The sequence below is a fragment of the Bos javanicus genome, chromosome 11 (assembly GCF_032452875.1).
Source record: "Bos javanicus breed banteng chromosome 11, ARS-OSU_banteng_1.0, whole genome shotgun sequence".
Lineage (NCBI taxonomy): Eukaryota > Metazoa > Chordata > Mammalia > Artiodactyla > Bovidae > Bos > Bos javanicus.
Genome location: NC_083878.1, coordinates 15,257,881 through 15,284,709, shown reverse-complemented (window position 1 = coordinate 15,284,709; position 26,829 = coordinate 15,257,881). Strand labels below are relative to the sequence as shown.

At 36.3% G+C, this 26,829-nt stretch overlaps 1 protein-coding gene across 8 annotated transcripts in view; it reads right to left on the bottom strand.

Moving 5' to 3' along the window:
* BIRC6 (baculoviral IAP repeat containing 6) overlaps positions 1 to 26,829 on the bottom strand; it is a 213,342-nt gene that overhangs the window by 30,613 nt on the left and 155,900 nt on the right. For all 8 annotated transcript variants that reach the window (XR_009739323.1, XM_061432032.1, XM_061432030.1 and 5 more), the window contains 3 exons: positions 24,327 to 24,491; positions 23,013 to 23,181; positions 8,800 to 9,010 (listed from right to left, as the gene is read on the bottom strand). Coding sequence is in view for 7 of the 8 variants with exons in the window: in XM_061432032.1 (XP_061288016.1) it covers positions 8,800 to 9,010; positions 23,013 to 23,181; positions 24,327 to 24,491 (545 nt within the window). In the remaining variant the exon portion in view is untranslated. The remainder of the gene's footprint in view (positions 1 to 8,799; positions 9,011 to 23,012; positions 23,182 to 24,326; positions 24,492 to 26,829) is intronic.

Genomic DNA, 26,829 nt, shown 5'->3' with positions numbered 1-26,829 from the left:
GAGAAAACAAGAGAAGCTAAAGGCAAAGGAGAAAAGGAAAGATATACCCATCTAAATGCAGAGTTCCAAAGAAATGCAAAGAGAGATAAGAAAGCCTTCCTCAGTGATCAATGAAAAGAAATAGAGGAAAACAATAGAATAGGAAAGACTAGATCTCTTCAAGAAAATTAGAGATACCAAGGGAACATTTCATGCAAAGATGGGCTCAATAAAGGACAGAAATGGTATGGACCTAACAGAAGCAGAAGATATTAAGAAGAGGTGGCAAGAATACACAGAAGAACTATACAAGAAAGATCTTCATGAACCAGACAACCACGATGGTGTGATCACCCACCTAGAGCCAGACATGCGGGAATGCAAAGTCAAATGGGCCTTAGGAAGCATCATTAACGAACAAAGCTAGTAGAGGTGATGGAATTCTAGTTGATCTATTTCAAATCCTAAAAGATGATGCTGTGAAAGTGCTGCACTCAATATGCCAGCAAATTTGAAAAATTCAGCAGTGGCCACAGGATTGGAAAAGGTCAGTTTTCATTTCAATCCCAAAGAAAGGCAATGCCAAAGAATGTTCAAACTACTGCACAACTGCACTCATATAACACGCTAGCAAAGTAATGCTCAAAATTCTACAAGCCAGGCTTCAACAGTACATGAACTGTGAACTTCCAGATATTCAAGGTGGATTTAGAAAAGGCAGAGGAACCAGAGATCAAATTGCCAACATCCACAGGATCATCAAGAAAGCAAGAGAGTTCTAGAAAAACATCTACTTCTGCCTTATTGACTACGCCAAAGCCTTTGACTGTGTGGATCACAACAAACTGTGGAAAATTCTGAAAGAGATGGGAATACCAGACCACCTGACTTGCCTCCTGAGAAATCTGTATGCATCTCAAGAAGCAACAGTTAGAACTAGACATGGAACAACAGACTGGTTCCAAATCAAGAAAGGAGTAGGTTAAGGCTACATATTATCACCCTGCTTATTTAACTTATATGCAGAGTACATCATGAGAAAAGCCGGGCTGGATGAAGCACAAGCTGGAATCAAGATCACAGGGTGAAATACCAATAACCTCAGATATGCAGATGACACCACCCTTGTGGAAGAAAGAGAAGAAAGAACTAAAGAGTACCTTGATGAAAGTGAAAAAGGAGAGTGAAAAAGTTGGATTAAAACTCAGCATTCAGAAAACTAAGATCACAGCATCCAGTCCCATCACTTCATGGCAAACAGATGGGGAAACAATAGAAACAGCGGCAGTTTATTTTTTGGGACTCCAAAATCACTGCAGATGGTGACTGCAGCCATGAAATTAAGACACCTACTACTTGAAGAAAGGCTATGATCAACCTAGATAGAGTATTGAAAAGCAGAGACATTACTTTGCCAACAAAGGTCCATCTAGTCAAAGTTATGGTTTTTCCAGTGGTCATGTATGGATGTGAGAACTAGACTATAAAGCTGAGTGCCAAAGACTTGATGCTTTTGTACTGCGGTGTTGGAGAAGACTCTTGAGAATCCTTGGACCTCAGGGAGATCCACCAGTCAATCCCAATGGAAATCAGCCCTGAATATTCATTGGAAGGGCTGATGCTGAAGCTAAAACTCCAATACTTTGGCCACCTGATGGGAACAAATGACTCACTGGAAAAGACCCTGATGCTGAAAAGACTGAAGGCAGGAGGAGAAAGGATGACAGAGCATAAGATGCTGGATGGCATCACTGACTCGATGGACATGAGTTTGAGCAAGCTCTGGGAGTTGGTGATGGACTGGGAAGCCTGGTGTGCTGCAGTCCATGGGGTCACAAAGAGTCAGACATGACTGAGCGACTGAACTGAAAACTACTTAATGTTATTGAGGCAAATGAAATTAATTAGAACCAATATTTAAGTCAACCACTTCCCCATTTTTCTTCACATTATTATAAAAAAATTCAATTGAATAAGAATTGGCAAAAAAGGGCAAAATTTCCTTATGACAGCAACCTGAAAAGTTCCAATTTGTTCAAATTTTAAATAAGAGATGATGTTAGAAAATGGCCAAAGTAGAAAATTACATTTATGCTTATAGGACAGTTATGTTTTCAAAACTGTGTAAAACAGGTGTACAAAACATGTTATTATATATTCAGAAAAAATGAATTGCTGAAAAGATCCTTAAATAATTAACTATCTAAATCTTGTCCGTTGTAGACAAAAGATGCAAAGTGCTGAATGTAAAACATATCTATATTGAAGTAATACACTTTGCCTAGTCTTTAGTGTTTTCTAAAGGAATGTTGCGTTTCCCTTGTGGTCCAGCTGGTAAAGAATTCACCTGCAAAGAAACCTGGGTTTGATCCCAGGGTTGGGAAGATCCTTTGGAAATGGGAATGGTTACACACTCCAGTATTCTGGCCTGGAGAATTCCATGGATATTTCAGGGCTTCCATGACAGCTCAGTTGGTAAAGAATCCACCTGCAATGCAGGAGACCCCAGTTCGACTCCTTGGTTGGGATGATCCGCTGGAGAAGGGATAGGCTACCCAGTAGTACTGCAGTACTGCAGTAACCCAGTACTGCAGTACTCCTGGGCTTCCCTGATGGCTCAGCTGGTAAAGAATCTGCCTGCAACACGAGAGACCTGGGTTCAATCCCTGGGTTGGGAAGATCCCCTGGAGAAGGGAAAGGCTACATACTCCAATGTTCTGGCCTGGAGAATTCTATAGACTGTCTGTTATCTCTGATTTGTCTTACTATAAATGCTTATTAATATAATCAGGCAACAACAATGTCAATCAGTTTATTTATATTAACTATTAGATTTAAATTAACTTTATATAGTTACTGCAAATTGTGAATCTTGAGAGAGGACTTTTTAGGAGAGGTGTAGACAGTAAAACTATAGACTTGTGAATAAAAGAATATTAAAATATTGTCATCTTTAGGAAGTTCTTGAAGCAATTTGTATAGTAAATATTTAACAACTTTTTTAAAGACAGACTAAATCACAATAAATTACTCCTAGTTGCCACTTTGCCATGTCAACAGGTTAATCTTGCCAGGAAAGATGAACATAATAAACTAGAAGTACAACTATTCCTTGAATAGAGCTCTTCTTTACACCAACCTCATCAGAGTACTGTAATTATCAGTCACCAAACTAATCCTCACCCACAAGAGATAATAATTTTATTATTAAGGTATAATTATAATCAAGAAAGTCTGAAACATATCTTATAGTCTATTATTTCAAATACTAAAAGTCAGAAGGTACTTTTCAGATACATGTATTTGTGTGCATATTACATGCATATATAATTATCTCATATGTTATTACATGTGACAGCAAAAACTCCTAATTACAGAACTAACAGCTTTAAAAGGCATTCAGTTGCATGGCGTTGTTCCACGGTGCCAGCTCAGTTTCTCCTCTAAGCAGTCATTCTTACTGAAGCCTTTGGATGCACAGACAGTTTGTTAATATGGCTGTAATGCAGTATTGGTTCTACCTAGTCTACTTCTACTCCTCAGCAGACCACGAGAAAGAAGGCAACCCAACTAATATATCTCCACTACATTCCTTCACTCAAGCATTACCTGAGTTATTCTTTATTAAAGTACAAGTGCCCCCATGAAAGACTAAAGGATAATTTGCTTCTTTATATAAATTTTAATAACCCAGGAGAGTATTCTGAAATAAGAAATCTGCCTTGAAGAAGAAGAACAAAATCCTGGAACATCATAACAGATGTAGTTATAAAATGCTTCACTACGCAGACAATGAGAAGCCAGAGGAGGACACTGGGTATCTTAGTGAGTAGGAAAGTGAAAAATAAAAAGAGAAGCATGTTAAGTTAAGAACAAGCTATTCTTTGTGAAAATCTTAAGGTGAGGATGAGAACCAAAACACCACTCTAAATTGTGGCCACATATAAAACAAAAGCTCGGCTAGCTTGGCTTCTGCTAACTTTAGTTTCTCCCAATTAAACACTGATAAAAGGCAGAAGAGGGCTTCCCAGGTGGCGCTAGTGGTCAAGAACGTGCCTGCCAATGCAGGAGACATAAGAGACACGAGTTTGATCCCTGGGTTGGGAAAATCCCCTGGAGGAGGGCATGGAAACTCACTACAGTATTCTTGCCTGGAGAATCTCATGGACAGGGAGCCTAACAGGGTACAGTTCATAGGGTCGCAAAAAGTTGGACACAATTGAAGCGACTTAGCATGCAAAAGGCAGAAGACCAAGACCATGAATGGACAGGGTCCCATTCCTTTTAAATTTTGTTAGTTTTTATTTGCAAAATGCCATTACTTTTAGAGGACTGGAAGATATATCCTATTAATAGAGTTTCCCAAAGCATGAGAAAACATTAAGTGGCAATTAGACACAGTATTAGTCAACTGAATTAAGAGTGTGAAAATGAGAGTATTTTACCAATGAAAAGAAAGGTCTCAGTAAGCCTTTGGTAACTACTTATTTGCTAAATCTTCTTTCTTAAAACAGAAAACAGGCCAGACAATGGAGTCAGACACTAACTTTTTAAGAATTCAGTGTATTCACATTAACACTTATCATTTGCCAGATGATGGCAAATGATACTGACTTACTTTTGGCAGTTGATACTGGTTTTTCTGATATGTTAGTAATTTGAAATTACCTCTTTAAATAAATGTTTGGTTTAATTAAGTTACCTGATCTAAAGAAAGAGTCTACCAAAAGCACGGGTGGTACAAGAAAAGTTCTTCCTCATAATGTTGAAGCTCTGACAAGAATTTCTACCAAGAAAAATTTCCTTCAATTTTCAACCATGAAAATGGTTTGGTTTATTTGATCAGATTAAGAAAAATCCCATTATTACATGACACTCTTTTTAGATTCAAGTAAGTTCTAAAATAATACAGATAAAAGGCTCCAGAAAAATTAAATCTAAGGCCTACTTACTGTCATATAAGTTCTCTCCATACACACAACTGTAGCTCGATGACAGCTTTAAGGAAATAAGCTGCAGCTATGGAGCCCACGTGCCACAACTACTGAAGGCTGCACGCCCTAGATCCCACGCTCAGAACAAGAAAAGCTACCACAGTGAGAAGCCTGCGCACCACAGCCAGAGAGTAGCCCCCACTCGCCACACCTAGAGAAAGAGCCTGTGCAGGAACAAAGATCCAGCACGGCCGAAAACTGAAAAAAGAGAAAAAGATTTTAGAATCTCTGCTAATGATTCTTAGTCTCTTTCAAGCCAACAGATGATTGTTTTCTGTCTTCAGTAAAACAACCCAGTAGGATTAGTACTGGAAAATTTCTGCATAGGATTACAGACTTCAGATTCTTGTATACTAACAAAGGAAACCATTTATCCTATAGCACTTGCACTTTTTGAAGGAGATCCCTAGGGATTAAATTTGCAGTCACTGATATTAACACATAGGCAGAATAATGTAGTTAATAATTAATTTAAAGCCTGACTTAACATAATTGCTTTTATAAAGTCAAACATCTGAATCATAGAAAGTATTTCTACCCAGTAACTGTCTTTATAAAGTCCACAATATTACAGCAAGAATCCTAATGGACTCAAATCCTCAGTCCCATCACGGCAGGATGGGAGAGGACACACACAGCTCAACTGTCAAGACAGAAAGGAAGAAAGTCTCTTAATTCAGTCTTCTAACTCCCACCCCACCATTCTGCTACGCTGCAAGTCGATCTTTTTTTATAATGCAAATCTGAATAGATTTCCGCTGAAAACCCTTTCACCACATCTAAAAACAGATACCTAATGAAGTTGGGCTTCCCTGATGGTTAAGTCGGTAAAGAATCCACCTGCAATGTGGGAGACCTGGGCTTGATCCCTGGGTTGGGAGGATCCCCTGGAGGAGGGCATGGCAACCCACTCCAGTACTCATGCGTGGGAGAATCCCCATGGACAGAGGAGCCTGATGGGTTACAGTCCATGGGGTTGCAAAGAGATGGACACAATGGAGAGGTTAAGCACAGCACAGCACAACTATGAAGTTCTTCAAGCTGCTGTCTTCCTCTCCAGCCCCATTTCCTACCCCTACCTCCCACCCAAAGGACACCCAGGCACATCAAACTTCTTCATTCTTTACATTTTCCTGAATTTTCGTGAACCTTCCTCACACAGTCTGGTATACCAGTTCCCTGCACCTCTTATTTAGCCTATTCTTACATATCCTTTGGGTTTCCAAAACTGATTTGATGCTCCAATAATGTGTTAAATTTTCCATATATCATGTACTTGTTATTAAAACTAATTATTGTTTCCCACATTATTTGTCAGCCCCTTGGAAAAAGGCCTAATTTTCTTGTTATGCTCTGAGGAACATTCAATAAACATTTGTTGAAGGAAGAAAATCAGTCATGCTCTTGTGACTAAGCGAGATTTCCCCTATCTGAATATAACTGCAAGTTTCTAAAACACAAATTAGATAAAAGAAAGATAAATGACCTGCCTTTTTAATGTCTTAATAATATTCTCCTATTTCCTCTTATAGAAAGTTTCAGGCTTGAGGCGGGACAGCCAGCAAACCTACATCATCTCCATCATCCTTTTGAGCTTTGAGATCAACATTAGCTGAGTTTATGTACTGTCCTCAAGACAGTATAATCTTAATTAGGTTATTCCAACCTGTGAAAGTAAACTTTGGACTTGGGCAAAATATTTTAATCCCCTTCATCCACAAAATATAAAAACTGTAAGTATAACATATATAGAGAAAACAATTTCAATGTAAATTATTACACATAAGCACAGTTATCATCTAGAGTCCTGCAAATTACAAAGAGAATCTGTTTTTTCTTTATCTAAGATGACCAAAGAGTGCTAAGTTAAAATTTCATTTGGAAGGAAAAGTAAAATGCATGCCTTTTATGTAAACTTGGCTTTAAGAAAGGAAAAACAAAGAGTAACAAATGAGAAATACCAAGACAAAAGAAAGGCAATACAATTAATACACGAACATAATTAGTAAACTAGTATGTCTATTAAATAGATTTACTTTATTTACCCTAACGTATTTTTTCCCAGAGCCCCCAAGTACAGACGTGGCCAGGACTTCACAAAGAATCACCCACAGGCACAGCACCCTCCCCACTTATTTATTACTGAGAAAAAGAGACAAAAATAATATAAAAATGTTCTGAGCTGTGGTACACTTAAACAGTACTTTCAAAATCGTAACTACAAACCTGATGAAGCACTAAAACAATACTCTAAAAATGATACGTAAACAGAACATATTTGCCTTGACCATTCTCTTCTGAGTATCCTGGTTTTGTGTTGTTTTTTATACATACACTTGGAGGTTGGGTAGGCAGGTAGAAGGGAGGGGGAGGGGGAAGCTTTGCATCTTGAAACAGTGTTAAAAATGAATTTAGGTAACCTTCATTGAGTATAAACTTTGCAGGAAATTGGACTATACTGTTCACTTTATTAGAGTTCTATACTGATGAAAATATGAAAAGAAGTGTATCTTAAGTTTTGACAGGCTGGAGAAGAGCAGATTTTCCCTTCTGGGAAGCAGAAAATGAGTTCTCAAGGTGCCAAAAGTTTGAAAGGAAAGAAAGAATGTTATAATATGTACATCTTTGTTGGCTTCTTTTTCTAACAGAGTCTGTATTTTATACCTATGTAAAAAAATACAGATACCATGAGGGATCTTCATGAAGCATATTCAAACTCTATGTAAAACTCTCTGTCAGTGTTTGTCAGTAAAACAGCTTTTAAAAAGTTAACTGCACAAGGTTACTGTAAAGATAAAATAAAAAATGAAATGATCTCTGGGAACAGTCATTATGATCTTTACATGCATGTTTTGCTGGTACAGAATTTAGAAGTTTGAAGTGTCATTTTTTTTGTTCTGTGATTCTCAAATTTTACGTTATTAAAAAATCAAGTGAGAACAGGTAAGACAAACATACTGCAAAGATGAAAAAGAAAATTAACTGATTCAAAATACCGCTAAGAAAGGAATAAACTTTCTCTAGCCTAATTCTGCATTTTTATGCAAACATCAGAATTTATGCCATCTCTTTTAAGTGAAACTGACAACCACTAGACAGATTCTGCTAAGAGAATGGAAAAAGTTACCAGGAAAAGGTTATTTTTAAAGTTTTTTGATGAGAGAACTCATCATCTGATTTCTAGCAAGGTATAAACTTAAACCAAAGATTCATTTAAAAATTCAGTTTTCTATGAAGACAAAATACTAACTTTAACTCCAACAAATAAATCCTCTTCTCAAAAACATTAGAGCATAAATTATAACGTATGTATCAAAATGAAATAGTAGTAATCCATAAATCCAACAGTTCTAATTCTATGAATCTACTCTGCAGAGATTTCTACAGATCCCAAGAGATGTAAGAAGTTGTTACAAATTAGAAACAACCCAAATGTCCATGAAAAGATGGGAAGGTAAAATACAGCATCTATACACAATGCATAATCATAAATATTAAGAACAATATTAGCAATATGTATTTACTTAGAGTGAAGGTGTCTTCCACCTCAATATTGAGTGAAACTAGCATCTATTTGTGTAATATGTACAATGTGATAACATTTAACAAAAACTCCACCTACAGCTATAAGATATCAGATGGAGATGTCTGATAAGCCACCATGAATAAACACTTAAGTGTAGGATTTGGTGGATACTTTTTCTTCATAGTTTTATTTATAGTTCGCACATATATGTATTTAATCAGCATATATCATTTTTTTAATGAACAAAGTTATTTTTAAAAAAGATCATAAAAGCTGAGGTCAAAAGAAATAAAATAGTACCTTAAACGATTGGTGTAGGTATCAACACAGGTCTTCATTTTGGCTAATAATGTACCAACGGAAGTCTGACACTCTGACTGTTCTTCTTCCTCTTCACCATTCTCTGTAGAAAGAGGCAACAACAGGGGCACCATGCACGTACAGGAAGCAATGGCCCGGAGCAGTTCTAGCAGAGCTCGATAGAGTGGCACGTGTCTTGCCATGTCGAGAACTGTAAGAGGGAAGAGAGGAAAAGTATAAAATGAGCACATGTGCAATATAAAAGTTAAGTCCACAGCAATGTAGCTTCTACTTCAATCTTGAGATTAATTGGTAGGTTGGTAAATGGACTGAAGAAGTTTGTGAAGCATCAATGTATAGAATACAACAGGCACTTTTAGGGAAAAACAACAACAAAATGAACATGGCACAGAGTTGGGAGATAGCAAGAACTGTAAGTAAGCAATTTGCTACTTGTTTTTGGCTGTGCTGGGTCTTTCTTTCATTGCGGAACACAGGCTGTGGTGCTGGCGTTCTCTAGCTGCAGTGCTCAGGCTTAGTGGCCCTATGGCATGTGGGATCTTAGTCCCCCAACCAGAGATTGAACTTGTGTCCGCTGTATTGGAAGACAGATACTTAACCACTGGATCACCAGCGAAGTCCCAAGTAACTACTCAGTTATATCACAAATAAAAATAATTAAACAGTCCAAATAATATATTAGGGCAGTAAGTACATTTATTAGTATGACATGGAAATATATTTTTCAAATTAAATTGAAAGGAAACCATTGTATCTTAGGTAAAACAGAATGATACAACCACAGTTTACTAAAAGCAAAATTCAATAATCAACTTGTTAGGGAAAAAAGAAAGTTGACAGTGGTAGCTTTTAGTTGTCAGCTACAAATCAAATGAATTTCTTTCTTAAAACTACATGCATCTCACAGTGGATTCCATGCTCTAAGAACATGTATTGCTTTTAAAACTTTTATAAGCGGTTTTGTTAGGTTTGTGGCTTCCTCCCAAGTGGAATTTCCTTTTGTGAATCATGTGAGTTAAGGACCTAACAACATTTTTCCAATAGCAGTTACTGAACAAAGTTAATCCATAACTTTATTATTTATTATGTTAGTTATTCTTTAATTATTCACTGAAAACCTACTGGTGGACAGGCTGGGAATATAGCAGTGAAGAATACAACCAAAAATCCTTGCCTTCATGTAGCTTACATTCAAGGTAGAGAAGACCAAGTGAGTAAAAATTTTTGTAGACATTACTAAGTACACTGAATGCTAAATAGAAGATTGAAACAGGGAAGGAGAATTAGAGAGTACCGGCTTGAGGAAGAAATTGTCTAACTGCCCACAGCACTATACTGGGGTTAGATATGGGGAGGGATGAGGCCTCATCCAGGAATTCTGGACTTTGTTTGGCAAGGTATGTAAAGGGTTGGCTTAAAAAATTAGTTCTGGTAATGTGGAGACCAACAGTGAGCTGTTCAGAGTTATGGAGGAGCAGGCCCTTGTTTCACACCTTCCAATAATGATGCAGAGAACGGGGTAAAAAGTATGACTGTTCATTCTTTCTTTACTTACTTGAAATGTTACTCTCCATCTTTAAAACATAAAATTTGCATGTGCGCATGCTCACTCAATCCTGTCCAACTCTTTGTGACCCCATGGACTGTGTAGCCCACTAAGCTCCTCTGTCCATGAGATTTTCTAGGCAAGAATACTAGGGTGGGCGCCATCTCCTTCTCCAGGGATCTTCCCAACCCAGGGATTGAACCTGTGTCCTGTATCTCTTGCACTGGCAGACAGATTATTTACCACTGAGCCATATATTTGGTTATATTTAAAGCTTCTTTTTTAATTTATGACCTAATGCTACTTCTTATTATAACTCTATACTATAACATAATACACTATAGTTTTCAGGAAATTCAAGTTAAAATCCAAAGTTATAAAAAACAAACCAAAGTTAATTGATGGGCATAAAACACAACATTAATATTTGTGAGGATATGAAAAGGCTAGACTTTCTATGTAAACAGGTGGACATGCAAAGTGATAATGAATTTGACATTATTTTACATGCCCATATTCTATGACAGATGCTTCCTTCTGCCTAGGCCTCACTTATGGAACAGAGGGTCTGAATAGGTAATTCTCCAAAAATGATATATAAATGGCCAATAAACACACTGTCATTAGTCATGAGGGAAATGCAAATCAAAACCACCATGAGTAATCTGCCATCTTATATGCACTAAGATCGCTGTAAAAGTAAAAAAATAACTTTAAAAAAGTAAAGAAATAACTTATTATCATGTGAACCAGCACTTCCACTCCTAGGTAAAAACCCAAAGCAATTGAAAGGAGGAACGAAAATAGTACTTGTACACTCACGTTCACTGAAGCATTATTCACAATAACCAAGAGTACTGGAGTGGGTTGCCACTGCCTTCTCCATAAACAACTCAAATGTCTATCAAATAAGTAAACACTGAAGAAGAACAAAATTGAAGGACTGACAGAATCAGACTTCAAAACTTACTACAAAGCTACAATAATCAAGAGAATGTAGTACTGGTGAAAGACAAATAGATCAATGGAACAGAAATGATAACAAAATGTGTACATGAAGGTTTGTAGCAGCTTTGTTTATAACTTCCCCAAACTGGAAACAGCCAAGATGTTTATCAAAAGGTCACTGGATAGACAAACTGTTGTATAACCATACAATGGAATATTATTCTGCAAAAAAAAGAAATGAGCTACAAAACTGAGAAAAGACATGGAGGAAACTTAAATGCATACAATACTCCTTAGTAAAAGAAGCCAATCTGAACAGGTTTACAGTGCACGGTTCCAACTAATGACATTCTGAAAAAGGAAAAACTATGGAGCCAGCAAAAGCATCAGTGGTCACTAGAGGTTTCACTGGGAGAGAGCGAGCGGGTGGAATGAATACATGGAACACACAGAGTTTCTAACGGCAGGGAAACTAATGACACTGTATGACACTGCAATGGTGACGCACGCATACCAGGCATTTGTCGAAACCCACAGACCGTGTAACACAGAGCAAACTCTAATACACTGACTTCAGTTAAAAATACGTCACTGTTAGCTCATCAACAGTACCATGTACCACTCTAACATAGACTATCAGGTGGCTCAGGGGTAAACAATCTGCCTGCCAAAGCAGGAGGCGCTGGTTCAATCCCTGGATTGGGAAGATGCCCTGGAGAGGGAAATGGCAACCCACTCCAGTATTCTTGCTGCGAAAATCCACAGACAGAGGAGTCTGGCGGGCCACAAAGAGCCAGACACAACTGGCACACATACACAACCACACTAATCAGGATGTAAGTAACGGGACACTATGAGTGGAGGGGCAGGGAAATGTACCATCTGCTCAATTTTCTGTAAACTCAAAGCCTCCTTTAAAAATCTTAGTCTACTGATTAATTTTTTAAAACATTAGTCTAACAATTTAAAAATAAACTATCTAAAATTATTTTACATAAAATTATACAACAATATAAGTAATTCAAGACACACTGATGTTTCTTTTTAAATAAATGGTTATAAAGTTATCAAGAACAACAAAAAAAAAACCCCACAAAATGAGAAGCTACTTCTCCATTAGCCGAATAAAGCTGAGGACAGCCTACATGCTAAAACTCAATACAGAAGACAGTAGGGAAAAGAATCTGACAAACATGAAAATTTTTTAAAAGTTTAAAATCTGGAAATAAACAGCCACAGAGAAAGTAAGAAAGCTCCTCTAAGTTAAGTGAAACATGATACTTCCTTTTATGTACTGGTGTTTATTTTATTCAACTAAGTAGATTCCAACTAGGAATCTTAAACTACAGAAAGCTAAGATAGTCTCTTCATATCAAGGAGGGACAGAAGTAAAAGCTGTGGAGGCAAGGTAACAGGCAGTGGATAATGAGATTGAGAATAGTAGAGACAAGTGAGACATACATTTACGGGCCTGATTTACAAAGAACATGAAATAAATTTCAGTACTATGTCATTTCTTATGACAAATTTTCAGCAAAAAAAAAATGAAGCTTTTATATATTTCCACTTTCTTGACAACAGTCAGTTACATAAACAAGTGTTCTCATTTTAATGTCACATTCCACCCGGATATTAATGCATACAGCAATCCATGCTATGTCTAGAACCTGAAAAATGGTTATTCATATCTGATTTACATTATTCATGTTTTCTTTTTAAGACTTATTTCTGAATATCTCCAGGAAGGGGAATCTGGAAAGCTAAGGGAGAGCTAATTTTTCCTCTCTTTTTAAGACAGGCACTTTTAAAATAACATGTCTGGGTAGTCAGCAAACGAAATGAGTCAATAAACGTAACAGTCTCTTAATGATAAAATACAGATGAGTACAAAATACACCAAGTGTTTCAATCCTGAATTCCGTAATTCTCTATTTTGCCACACAGAGCTTCATCAGAAAACCCTCAGGTGTCGTTTCACACAGCACACGCCATCATTACTCCAGGATTAAATGTCACTAGCCTGACAAAGAAGAGCAGCACCACAACACTGTTACACAATGCCCCGCCTGCAAATGGCTTACAGCAACTTCTTCGCTCAGCACGTGCCACGTGCATATTTCAATTTACTGCTTACCCTAACCAAGCAAGTAAAGTCACTATCCTTTGGATCCTCAGATGGACCTGTTGGTTGAATTATGCAATGCTTGAAATATACCTTGGAATTTACCATCAACAACTACAGATACAGGTGTGTGACACTGCTATATAATTATTTCAGTTAGAGAATGTTATGTTTTGAAAGGAGTAACCAGTACTTGGTAAAAGAATAAAATTCCCATTTTCTGTATATGAAAAAACATTTCAGTGGGGAAAATGATATTCAAATTGCTGGAAAGAAACAGCATAGGGTAAAGGTTGGTGAGAAGAAATTTGTAAGACATAACCATAGAGATTAGTCATTTTTTCATGAAACACAATTCAGCAAGTATAAAAGCTGAAAATAATTCTAAGAAAAAGTGGGAAACATTTACTGCTTGGCTTATTACTGGCAGAAGCTATCAATTCAAACCAAAAAGTTTCAGTGAAATTTACCAAGGATTACTAATGGAAAAGACCCACTCCTTCCAGAGAACTGAAAACATTTGCCACCTTCAATCAGGAAGTTGGTCAGGTTTTTTGTTCACTTCTTTTTCTCTGAATGTAAACAGAAGTTATTCATCACTTTGTGGACTAAAGTAGGATATCTGGGAATACTTCATTCCTGATGCAATGGAGGATAATGAACACTTCTCTTTTAATTATTTTTAAAACTCAGATATTTATAGCAAATATGTTATAATAACTCTAAGTGGCCTGTAACTTTTAAAACTTGTGAATCACTATTTTGTACACCTATAATTTATATATTATACATCAACTATACTTTAAAAAATAACTCAGACATTTAATAACTTCAGTATTTTAGGTTAAAATATGTGGTGATCATACATTGCAGACATAAACTGCTAGTCATGTTAAATATATCAGTTAGGTATGCATATCCCATTGCTGCTTCTGTTGCTGCTAAGTTGCTTCAGTCGTGTCCGACTCTGTGCGACCCCATAGACGGTGGCCCACCAGGCTCCCCCGTCCCTGGGATTCTCCAGGCAAGAACACTGGAGTGGGTTGCCATTTCCTTCTCCAGTTCATGAAAGTGAAAAGTGAAAGTGAAGTCGCTCAGTCGTGCGCAACTCTTAGAGACCCCATGGACTGCAGCCTACCAGGCTCCTTCATCCATGGGATTTTCCAGGCAAGAGTACTGGAGTTGCCATTGCCTTCTCCGAAATATAGAGCTAGAATACATAAACTGTGGGATCTAATTAATATGTACCTTTTCATTATATTTTCTATCATTCTATCCAACTGTTAAAATGATAAAACATTCTTTGAAGTTCTACTAAAACGCATTTATTTTCTATCATTTTCCACCACCTTCAACAGAGTAAGAGAAGTGCAGACTGAAAAATTATGCAACAAACACAAGTATAATAAATGTATTTCCTATTTCACTATACAGTTCAAAGATATCTTTCTTGGGGATTTGTTTCACAATATTTGTTTCCTTCTACACCAAGAGATTTTTCTGGGAAAATAGGTACTCCTGTCATTTTTATAGCAAAAGATGTAAAGAAACAAGAAGAGGAAGAAGAAAAAGAAGAATCTGTCTTGACCATGTTAGGATTATCGGGATAGTACTTAGAAAGTGAAAGTCGCTCAGTTGGGTCCGACTCTTTGTGACACACGGACTTTAGCCTGCCAGGCTCCTCTATCCATGGTATTCTCCAGGCAAGAACACTGAATGGGTTGCCATTCCCTTCTCCAGGGTATCTTCCTGACCTGGGGATCAAACCGAGGTCCCCCATGCAATAGCACTTAACCTCTTGGTAATTGTTTTTGTGTATATCTTTATCACACTCTGACAAGTCTCTTTCTTGGGTTCCATTCAAGACAAAATACAGCTTTAAAAAATTTGTTTTTAAGGATAACCTTTAGAAGAATATTTTCAGAAAATTATAACATTCCAGGGCAAGTGCCTGGCCCGTAGGGCAGCACCCAGGGTGCCTTATTCCAGGATCAGCAGTGGCTATATGGACAATAAAGATTTATTTCTGGATTCCAGAAAGCATACAAGAAACAGTAACTGAAATAAGACACAAAAACAATGATGCAACAGACATTATTCTAAAACTACATACTGAATATCATTTTCATTCAAAATGCTTTTACATTTATGTTCACTTTAAGTTTCTAATAACCTACATAATATAGGAAAAGGAAATTTTTTTGACATGGGAAAGCTAACCAGCAAAATATATAGGAAAATAAAGTTTTATTCAGCATCAATAAATGCTGAACATTTCAACATCACTGTCTTCATTTGGATTTACATTGAAAATTGCAAAAGAAATGCATGCTTTATGTTAATCCATTAGTAGGTAAGCAGTAAGATCACATAGAAAATAAATACTAACTACCCAGAAAAACATCTTGTTCTTTTCTGATGTTTTTCAGCATATGCTGATTTTATTTGTCTGATCAACTTCAGAAATACAAAATGAGAGGCTCACCTAAAGCATAAAAACCTCAATACAATCTAGGAATGTAACATTTGTTTACAGAATGTTCATTTGAGTAGACACAAAAACTAATGTGAGAATTAAAAAATAAATTATTCAAATATTTAGTTAAGTTATCCTTAACTTATTTCTCTGTAAAATAAAAATCCTTTCAAGTGACTGAATACTAAAACTTAATCCATAACTATGTGCAATCAATATCCCTACAAGTTACATGACTAGCATGCATATCTTAAAAGATAATCATGGAAAAATAGTTACAGTTCCAACTGTACATTTATTCCTATGTAACTTTTTAGTATTCTTGCCTGGGAAATCCCATGGACATAGAAGTCTGGCAGGCTACAGTCCATGGGGTCACAAAAGAGTTGGACTAAACAAAATACAACAAACTTAGTAATAATTTTTGGATATAAAGAATGTGGTCATATTTAACACATTTGCATAGCAACAAAATTAACTTATTCTCTCATAAAATTAATTTAAATACTGAATTTTAGAGGAAATATTCTAAAATAAGATACAGTAACTTTTAATCCAGTGTGAGGAAAATCAGATGGTGTAACAAAGTCTTCTGTAATGGGTTTTGTCCCATTACACTTAGTTACAAAACTACGAAACCAATAAAATGAAAATGATGAAATTTTAATACTAGCACATACCATCACTCAGCCAAGACCTGGTGGGCTGTCGTCTGTGGGATCGCACAGACTCAGACACAACTGAGGGACTTGACTTTCACTTTTCACTTTCATGCATTGGAGAAGGAAATGGCAACCCACTCCAGTGTTCTTGCCTGGAAGATCCCAGGGACCGGGGAGCCTAGTAAGCTGCTGTCTATGGGGTCGCACACAGTCGGACACGACTGAAGCGACTCAGCAGCAGCAACAGTGCCTCTTCTCATTCTGATCTTCCTCTAACATGTCAGGTCTACTCATTTTTCTGTACCGTACTGATAAAAATCTATTTATATCATTTTTAAAATTTGAAAATATGTGAGTTTAGTAATAATGGCCATATTATGGGTAAACACTTAAACTTGGGCAACTGAATACATTTCTCTTTATTTCATTTGCCCCTTCCTATTACGACACTATGAAACAAACACTAAAAAGGCAAAGATTTTGTAACACTTGATAACATTCCTGGAATGTTCTACTATATTCTACTATGTTCTACTATATTAGTGGCAAGTAATTTAATGCGCCCAGTGGTGCTGTTTTCTAAAAATAGGAACATCTCATTTTCCAAAATGGGAATGAGACAGATTCTAACACTTCACCTGCTATTTCTTATTTTCATACACTGTAAAGTATTTCTTATTTAACTTACATGCAAAATACATTATGAGAAATTCTGGACTAGATGAAGCACAAGCTGGAATCAAGACTGCAGGGAAAAATATCAATAACCTCAAATATGCAGATGACACCACCTTTATGGCAGAAAGTGAATAAGTAAAGAGCCTCTTGATGAAAGTGAAAGCCGAGGGTGAAAAAGTTGGCTTAAAACTCAACAATCAGAAAACTAAGATAATGGCATCTGGTCCCATCACTTCATGTCACACAGATGGGGAAATAATGGAAACAGTGATAAGACTTTATTTTGGGGGGCTCCAAAATCACTGCAGATGGTGACTGTAGCCATGAAATTAAGACGCTTGTTCCTTGGAAGAAAACCTATGATCAACCTAGACAACGTATTAAAAAGCAGAAACATTACTTTGCCAACAAAGGTCCATCTAGTCAAAGCTTTGGTTTTTCCAGTAGTCATGTAAGGATGTGAGCTGGACCATAAAGAAAGCTGAGCGCTGACGAATTGATGCTTTTGAACTGTGGTGTTGGAGAAGACTCTTGAGAGTCCCTTGAACTGCAAGGAGATCTAACTAGTCCATCCTAAAGGAAATCAGTCCTGAATATTCACTGGAAGGGCTGATGGTGAAGCTGAAACTCCAATCCTTTAGCCACCTGATGCAAAGAACTGACTCACCTGAAAAGACCCTGATGCTGGGAATGATTGAAGATAGGAGAAGGGGATGACAGAGAATGGCATCACCGACTCAGTGGACATGAGTTTGCATAAGCTCCTGGAGTTGATGATGGACAGGGAGACCTGGCATACTGCAATCCATGGGGTCGCAAAGAGTCCTACAGGATCTAGGGACTAAACTGAGCTATATTTCTGGCAATGAAATGAGCCCGCCATCTAGTGGCCAGTGGGGTAACTGATGTCTTACTCAATAGCACGAATATATAAAACAGCAGCTGGAGGAAAAATGGTCCTTGTATATCATTGTTTACAAGCAATTTTCAAAATAACATGACTACAATGAAAGGAACTCAAAATATGGGGAGGAGAAACTAAAATGAACACATACTTCATATGAGGATCTTCCTATCTAGTAAAAAAGTCTCATAAAAATAACTACTTTCTCTCTTTAGAAGCTTTTATCATTCCTTTAAAAAAAAATGATACTAGAGATAATGGAGAAGGCAATGGCAACCCACTCCAGTACTTTTGCCTGGAAAATCCCATGGACAGAGGAGCCTGGTAGGCTGCAGTCCATGGGGTCGCTAAGAGTCAGACACGACTGAGAGACTTCACTTTCACTTTTCACTTTCATCCATTGGAGAAGGAAATGGCAACCCACTCCAGTGTTCTTGCCTGGAGAATCCCAGGGACGGGGGAGCCTGGTGGGTCGCACAGAGTCAGACACGACTGAAGCGACTTAGCAGTAGCAGCAGCAGAGATAAGAGTCTAATACAAACATATAAACCACTTTTTGTTTCACTTACCAACTAAACTGTGGCTTCAAATTTACTGTTTTATAATTCTAACAACTATTTTATAGATTCAGCTTTTTGAATTAAGTTCTTTGAAGGTAAAATCTGCACAAATTCTACTTAAAAAGTTACTAAATCTGTTACATATAGTTGACCAGCACAAGGTTGTTACTGAGCACTGTTAAGCCTCTCCCTCCTTCACTTCTTGTCTTTTGTGCACCCTTTTGTTTCTTTGGGGTGGGCGGTGGGAAGGGGCTCCTAAAAAGCAATTAAGTGGTCAAAGAAACATCTCAAAGGCTAAGAGGGAACATAAAGTGCTATGTTTTTAAGAGAAAATAAAAATCTTAGATCATATGAAAGGTTTCATCTCGCCTGCCAGAGTGAACTGGTAAGCTTGATAAGAATACATCACACATTCACAGAATAAAGCAGAAAGGTTTTGGTTTTGGTGGAGGGTCCTGGAAATAATCTCCAAGGGCAAACTATAGTTCAGGGTGGCTTTCGAAAGAGCCTATTACACTAGGCTTGTGTTTTTGTGTACTATATGCTAGCAACATAAGCGAGCCATTTCTTGAATACAATGCCTTACACAAAATTATTAGCACTGCTCTCACACTTAAAAAACAACTTGCTAGATACGTGATAAAATAGTCTATAAAATGTCATCAATATCATGAAAGACAAAGAAAAGTTGGTAAAGTTTCCAGATTAAAGGAGAACAAAGATATGACAATTGAATGAAATAAAAGATTCTATATTGGGTGCTCTTCCTTATCCCAAATCCCCAAATGGTCAAAAGTAATATTCTACAGACCAATGACAAAACTGGAAAATGGACTTAAGACTAATTTTATAAAATAAAAATTTTACTAAGTTCCAAGAAGTTTCTTTGTTCAGATATTAAAATGTCACTTTAAAAATTAACATTTTAACCAAAATTGGTAATTTACATAAGCAGTAAAGCTATATATCCCTGAAATAAATAATTTTTACTTAGAATATTATACATGGGCATACATAAATAATATACCATGCTTGTCAAAACTACGGATCAGAATGTTTAAACTAACGAACAACTGCACTCATCTCACAGGCTAGTAAAGTAATGCTCAAAATTCTCAAAGCCAGGATTCAATAGTACAGGAACCAAGAACTTCCAGATGTTCAAACTAGATTTAGAAAAGGCAGAGGAACCAGAGATCAAATTGCCAACATCTGCTGGATCATCAAAAAAGCAACAGAGTTCCAGAAAAACATCTGCTGCTGCTGCTGCTGCTAAGTCTCTTCAGTTGCGTCTGACTCTGTGCGACTCCATAGATGGCAGCCCACCAGGCTCCCCCGTCCCTGGGATTCTCCAGGCAAGAACAGTGGAGTGGGTTGCCATTTCCTTCTTCAATGCACAAAAGTGAAAAGTGAAAGTGAAGTCGCTCAGTTGTGTCTGCTGCTGCTTTATTGACTACACCAAAGCATTTGATTGGGTGGATCACAACATACTGTGGAAAATTTTTATAGAAATGGGAATATCAGACCATCGGACCTGCCTCCTGAGAAATCTGTATGCAGGTTAGGAAGCAACAGTTAGAACTAGACATGGAACAACAGACTGGTTCCAAATCAGGAAAGGAGTACGTAAAGGCTGTGTACTGTCACCCTGCTTACTGAACTTATATGCAGAGTACATCATGAGAAATGCCGGGCTGGATGAAGCACAAGCTAGAATCAAGATTGTAGGGTGAAATATCAATAACCTCAGATATGCAGATGGCACCACCCTTATGGCAGAAAGTGAAGAAGAACTAAAGAGACTCTTGATGAAAGTGAGAGAGGTGAGTGAAAAAGTTGGCTTAAAACTCAACAATCAGAAAACTAAGATCATGGCATCCAGTCTAATCATTTCATGGCAAACAGATGGGGAAACAATGGAAACAGTGACAGACTTTATTTTTGGGGGCTCCAAAATCACAGCAGATGGTGACTGCAGCCATGAAATTAAAAAACGCTTGCTCCTTGGAAGAAAACGTATGATCAACCTAGACAGCATATTAAAAAGCAGAGATATTACTTTGCCAACAAAGGTCCATCTAGTCAAAGCTATGGTTTTTCCAGTAGTCAAGTATGCATATGAGAGTTGGACTATAAAGAAAGTTGAGCGCCGAAGAATTGATGCTTTTGAACTGTGGTGTTGGAGAAGACTTGAGAGTCCCTTGGACTGCAAGGAGAACCAACCAGTCCGTCCTAAAGGAAATCAGTCCTGAATGTTCATTGAAAGGACTGATGCTGAAGCTGAAACTCCAATCCTTTGGCCACCTGATGCAAAGAACTGACTCATTCGAAAAGACCTTGATGCTGGGAAAGGCTGAAGGAGGGAGGAGGAGGGGACGACAGAGGATGAGATGGTTGTATTGCATCACTGACTTGATAGACATGAGTTTGAGTAAGCTCTGGGAGTTGGTGATGGACAGGGAAGCCTGCCGTGCTGCAGTCAATGGAGTTGCAAAGAGTCGGACAGGACTGAGCAACGGAACTGAACTGATGGATCAGAATATATCCCAAACTCCAAAAAATTTTGATTACTAAAAACATAATTTACGAGTTGTTCTGACAATTATCTAATGACATACTTAACTTAGTTCATTATTTTATATTTATATATCTTAAAATCTAATTTCAAAATTATTTTTGCAACCACATTCAAGTATAAATCTATCAATTAAAATTATACCACTGGACACAGTACCAGATTCAAGCATATATCTAAATTTCTCTACCGTGGGAAAATAATCACAAAGGAAAGTCAAACATTAAATTTCTAAAATAGTTCCAAAGACAGAATATTTAATTTGTGATACTTCCATATATTGACCAGAATCACAGCTTATTTATTAAAATACACACTTACCAGAAAGTGCACCTACTTGAATAGATTATTTTAAACAATAAAAGTAATACCAGATTTCTCTTTTGACTCTAAACCATAAAGATAAAAGCCCAGTGTTACACAAAGACTGAATATCAGAACAAGACAAAATTAAAAATTTCTGAGAGGTCATACAGTTTCATACAGTTTGAAAGTGAAAGGATTAATATTTTAACAACGAGAAAGGAGATAAAGAGAAACCTTATCTTACTCTGTTCAGTTTTGCTAAATGATTTACTATTAAATTTTGGCACCAATCTGAAGTACTTAAGTGTTTACAGCGCCAAATGCTTTACTTTATCAAAAAATATATTGTACATTTGATATCTATTTTTTCAAGAGAGACAAATCTAATGTATCTAACAGCTCAATCTAAAAATACCAATTCAACATAACACCAATATTTTTATAAGAAGTTTGAGGTAGGCTGGGAAATGGTGTGTGTGTTTTGTTTGTTTTTTAATTTTTGCTGCACCAGGAGCTTTGTAGGATCTTAGTTCCCCTACTAGGGATCGAACCCACACTCCTTGCATTGGGATGTGCAGGGTTTAACCACTGGACTGCCAGGGAAGTCCCAGAAATAGTGTGTTTGGAAGCACAATAATTTTTTGAAGGTGAAGAATAGCGGCAGTAATCCCTTCTCAAATACAAGTACATTTTCCATCATCTACTTGCATTTAAACTGCTACCAAGCATCAAAACAGACTTCAAGATTCATTCCCATTGCTTTCCTTACCTATTCTTCTTTAATAGTCTAACTGAATGTGTGTCTATTTTCATGACTAAGAATACGAATAAAAGCAAATACAAGAAGAGCAGATAGTTTAAAAAAGTGAATAAATAAATATCTTAGTTAAAATGAGGAGATGCCAACTGCTTATTTTTCTTGGCAATCCCTGTATGTAACTGAGTTTAAATAAAACAAACTTTCTATTCTACTTAAGAAAAGGATACATTTCTTGGAAGATAATTCCACAACCAAAGAAATAAAAGAGCAATTTCAGTTGATAATCAGTTGAATATTGCAAAGTATCTACCTAAGGTACTTTCATAATTGAATTTGTAAAAACTAATACTCATTGTCAAGTATCTACAGATTTGTATAGTTTATCTGTCTGCCTTTCTTCAAAACACTATGGTCTGCAATTCTAATGTTTAAAACATTCTAATGTTTTAAACGTTAAAAACACACAGAAATTCAATTAACCATGTTTGGATCACAGTATTGTCATGAAGCTGCTAGCCTTTACCCTATAATTTTCAGTTATAGGTTATTAAACGAAAAAAATGAACCTTATTATTTAAAGTGATAATGATAAATAAGTAGACAAAAGTACTCATCCATTAAGATATTGTAAAGGACTAGTTACAATGTGATTTACCTGAATCGTTTCGTAGATAAGATGACATGGCAGGGATGAGGCAGGACTGACTGAGAAGCTCTAGAAGTACAGAAGGAAGGGCATTACTGTTCTGTCCTCTACTCTCGTGAGATGACTGAGCTTCTCCATTTACAGCACCACTTGCAGGATTTATATAACTTGCAAGAACCTAAAAATAAAAATCCTTGGATTTAAAACTGAGTTTTAGCTTCACAAATTTAAAATCTCATATTTTATGTTAGATGTTCAATCTGAATATGAAGAGCATGTATTTTCAACTTGATCAATGCTTCATAATACAGGTATTAAAAATGAGACTTTTTTCCTTTACATTTTCAAGAGGATATATTTCTCATGATGATGTACAGTGCTATGATCAGACATATAGAAGCAATCCACCTAAGAACATGAACTTAAAAGCTTAGTTGCAACTTGAAAGAACGCTGGAGTGGGTTGCCATTTCCTTCTCCAGTGCATGAAAATGAAAAGTGAAAGTGAAGTCGCTCAGTCATGTCCGACTCTTAGCGACCCCATGGACGGTAGCCTACCAGGCTCCTCTGTCCATGGGATTTTCCAGGCAAGAGTACTGGAGTGGGTTGCCATTTCCTTCTCCGATTTATTTATTTTACTAAGTAGGTTCAATTTATAGTTGAGGGTGATGGAATCTTATGCGTCTATATGAAAATAAGCTTATTCTAGAACTACAAAAATAATGCTCAAAGATTTAACTAATGCTCGGAAAAATAAAAAACAAAACCCTAATTTTAGTCAACTAGTTGATGCAGGAATAAAAGCTAATCTTTACAAACCTACTTTTCTCATTTCTGCATGAAAAACTTTATAAATTAGATCACCTTGCCCATTTCTAGAAAACACAACACAATGTGAGAAACAAGGGTGTATATAAATTTTTTAAAAAAAGAGAGAGTCCAGATATAGTGGTTTAGATGAGAAGCTGACAGGAAGAAAGCAGATGTGGTACACTCCTGTTATTGGACAACTTCGCCTTTGTCACTTTCCTCTCAGTGAAGAGGCTAAGAGGGAAGAATACAGAGTTGCAAGCACCAAAGAGCAATCTTTATCTAGCATATTAAATGTACTCAGGGCAGGGAGAATGTTTTTTCATTTTAAAAATGAACTTTATTTTTCATTAAAATAAATGAAATGAAATTCATGAAAAAGTTCATAAAAAAATGAACTTTTATTTTTCATCCTCAGTAGCTGAGGATAAGGCCAATATAACTTAAAAATCAACACAGACACACACAAAAAGATGAACTATTATCACTGACAATATCAACTTTACAACCATACCTGCAGGAGGCAGGTAACATGCTCCTCTTCCAGCCTCTGCTTGGTTAAGGCTTGCTCCACATCCCATCCAGAAGCTGTAGAGCCTGTTCCAAACCCAGTTCCTTTGGCCCAATAGAGCTGCTGTTCTTCTGTTGACGCAGGGTTATGAGAGCTTGATACCTGTGGCTTATAACAAAAAGAAAAGAATTATTACTATTTGCTTTTATTTATCCTCAAATTACCAGTAGAATTTTAAATAGTTTAGCTGCTATGGAAAATAGTTTGGCAATTCCTTAAAAAACTTAGCAAAGAATTACAGTAAGACCCAGCAATTCCACTCCTAGGTATATATATATCCAAAGGGGGGAAAAAAAAACCAAACTGATATTCAAATATATTACACTAATGTTCATAGTAAGACCATTCATTCACAACAGTCAAAAAGTCAGCCCAAAAGCCCATCAATGGTTATACAGATAAACAAACTGTGGCATATATATACAATGGAATATTATTCAGCCATAACAGATAACTAAGTACTGATTCATGCTACATGGATGAGTCTCAAAAACAATATGCTAATTCAAAGCAGCAAGCAATGTTACAAAAGGTATGACTGTAACATATTGAATGATTCCATTTTTATGAAATATCCAGAGTACTTAAAGCAGAATGCAAAGTGGTAGTTATCAAGTTAGGGGGAGGGACAAATGGGGAGCAAATGCTTATATTTAAGAATAAATACAAGAAATTTTTATCAGTATTTAAAATAATCTATCAGGAATAGATTGAGTAAAGCATCTAAGGGTCTAAAGAGTCAATGACTCAAAATTAAACAGAGAAAGCAGAGAAAGGAATAGAGAGACATGAGCCAGATCTTCTACGATGACTCTGTAATGGTTATCATATGTTTTCAATCATAGCAAGAAAGTCTGCTTCTATTTCTAGAAGGAGTACTTCTCAATTTCTTTTTTGTTCAGAATATGATGTGCAGAAAAATTTCTTTTGGGGATAGAGGACATATTAAAAACATGAATGTTGTAGAGAAATTAAAAAAAAACAAGACTGAGAACCACTGGTTTATTAATATAACCTCAAACTCAGTAAAGGTCAATTATGATTACTGTTGACTATAAAATTAATTCTGTAATAAGAATCCTCCTTTAAAGAATTTTCATTAAAATATTTGCATTTAAGTATTAATTTCAAGGGTACTTTGCAAGTATTTTAATAGGAACATTTTAACAAAGAATATTATGTACAAACAATACTTTCATAAATTGATCTGGAGAGTTGGATGAATCTATGACTGAATAATTCCATCTTTCACATTTTATAAAATAAACTGTTACCACTAGAATAATTAGGGTTATTGAAAAAAACAGCTATTTATTTTTTAAAAAAACATTTCTAAATGTAAAGTATAACATATTTACAGTAAGAACACAAAACAAGTATGTAAAGCTTAATGAACTGAAACCAACTTAACCATGAAGGTCAAGAATTAAACCACTGCATGCAAGAAACTGTCCTTGTTCCCTCATACCCACATTCCTCTACAAAACTAATTATAATCCTGATTTTTCTACTCATGACTTCCATTCTTTTCTTTATAACTTTACAACCTAAACACGAAACTCTAATCACTATAACTTATTTTTATTTTTAACATTATGTAAGTGGAATCATGATGCATATACTTCTTTATATCCAGCTTGTTAGCTGTGATTATAAAACTCATCAGTTCTGTTATATGTAGTTGGCTATAGCTGTTTGCTTTCATCACCTTCTAATATTCTATTACATAATATATTACAGCTTATTTGCCCACTCTACTGTTTTTTACATTACTTATTGTATTAAATTCTGTTGTCTTTACAATTTTTACAAGTATGGTGGGACAATTTTGAAATCTTACACAGTGTGATTGATGTGTACTCAGTACTAAAGGTTTTCACTTGTAATTCTCTGGTAACTAAAGCAATAGATCAACTTTTCACATTTGCTGAATATTTACTTTGCCTCTTCTGGTGAAGTACCCATTCAAGCTTTCATCTGGTATTTTCTATCCCATTGTCAGCTTTTTCCTTCGGGAATTATTTTTAATAATTACACTTAATTATTTTTAATTGAAGGATAATTGCTTTACAATATTGTGTTGGTTTCTGTCAAACACCAATATGAATCAGCCGTAGATGTACATATGTCCCCTCCCTCTTAAACCTCTCTCCCACCTCCTTCCCCACGCCACTCTTCTAGGTTGTTATAGAAAATTGGTTTGAGTTCCTTTTGGAAATTTTGGAAGCTCTTTAAATATTCTGGATATAAGTCCTTTATCAGATATATACAAATATAGCCTCCCATTCTGTGGCTTGCCCTTTTACTCTCTTAAATTCTGGAATTGATCGATCATAAGGTATCTCTTACTTTTTTTGGTAAAACAGTATTGTTATATGTTGAACAATACTATATATATTTAGATTCACCATCCATTTAGAATTAACGTTTGCATTTAGAGCATAGT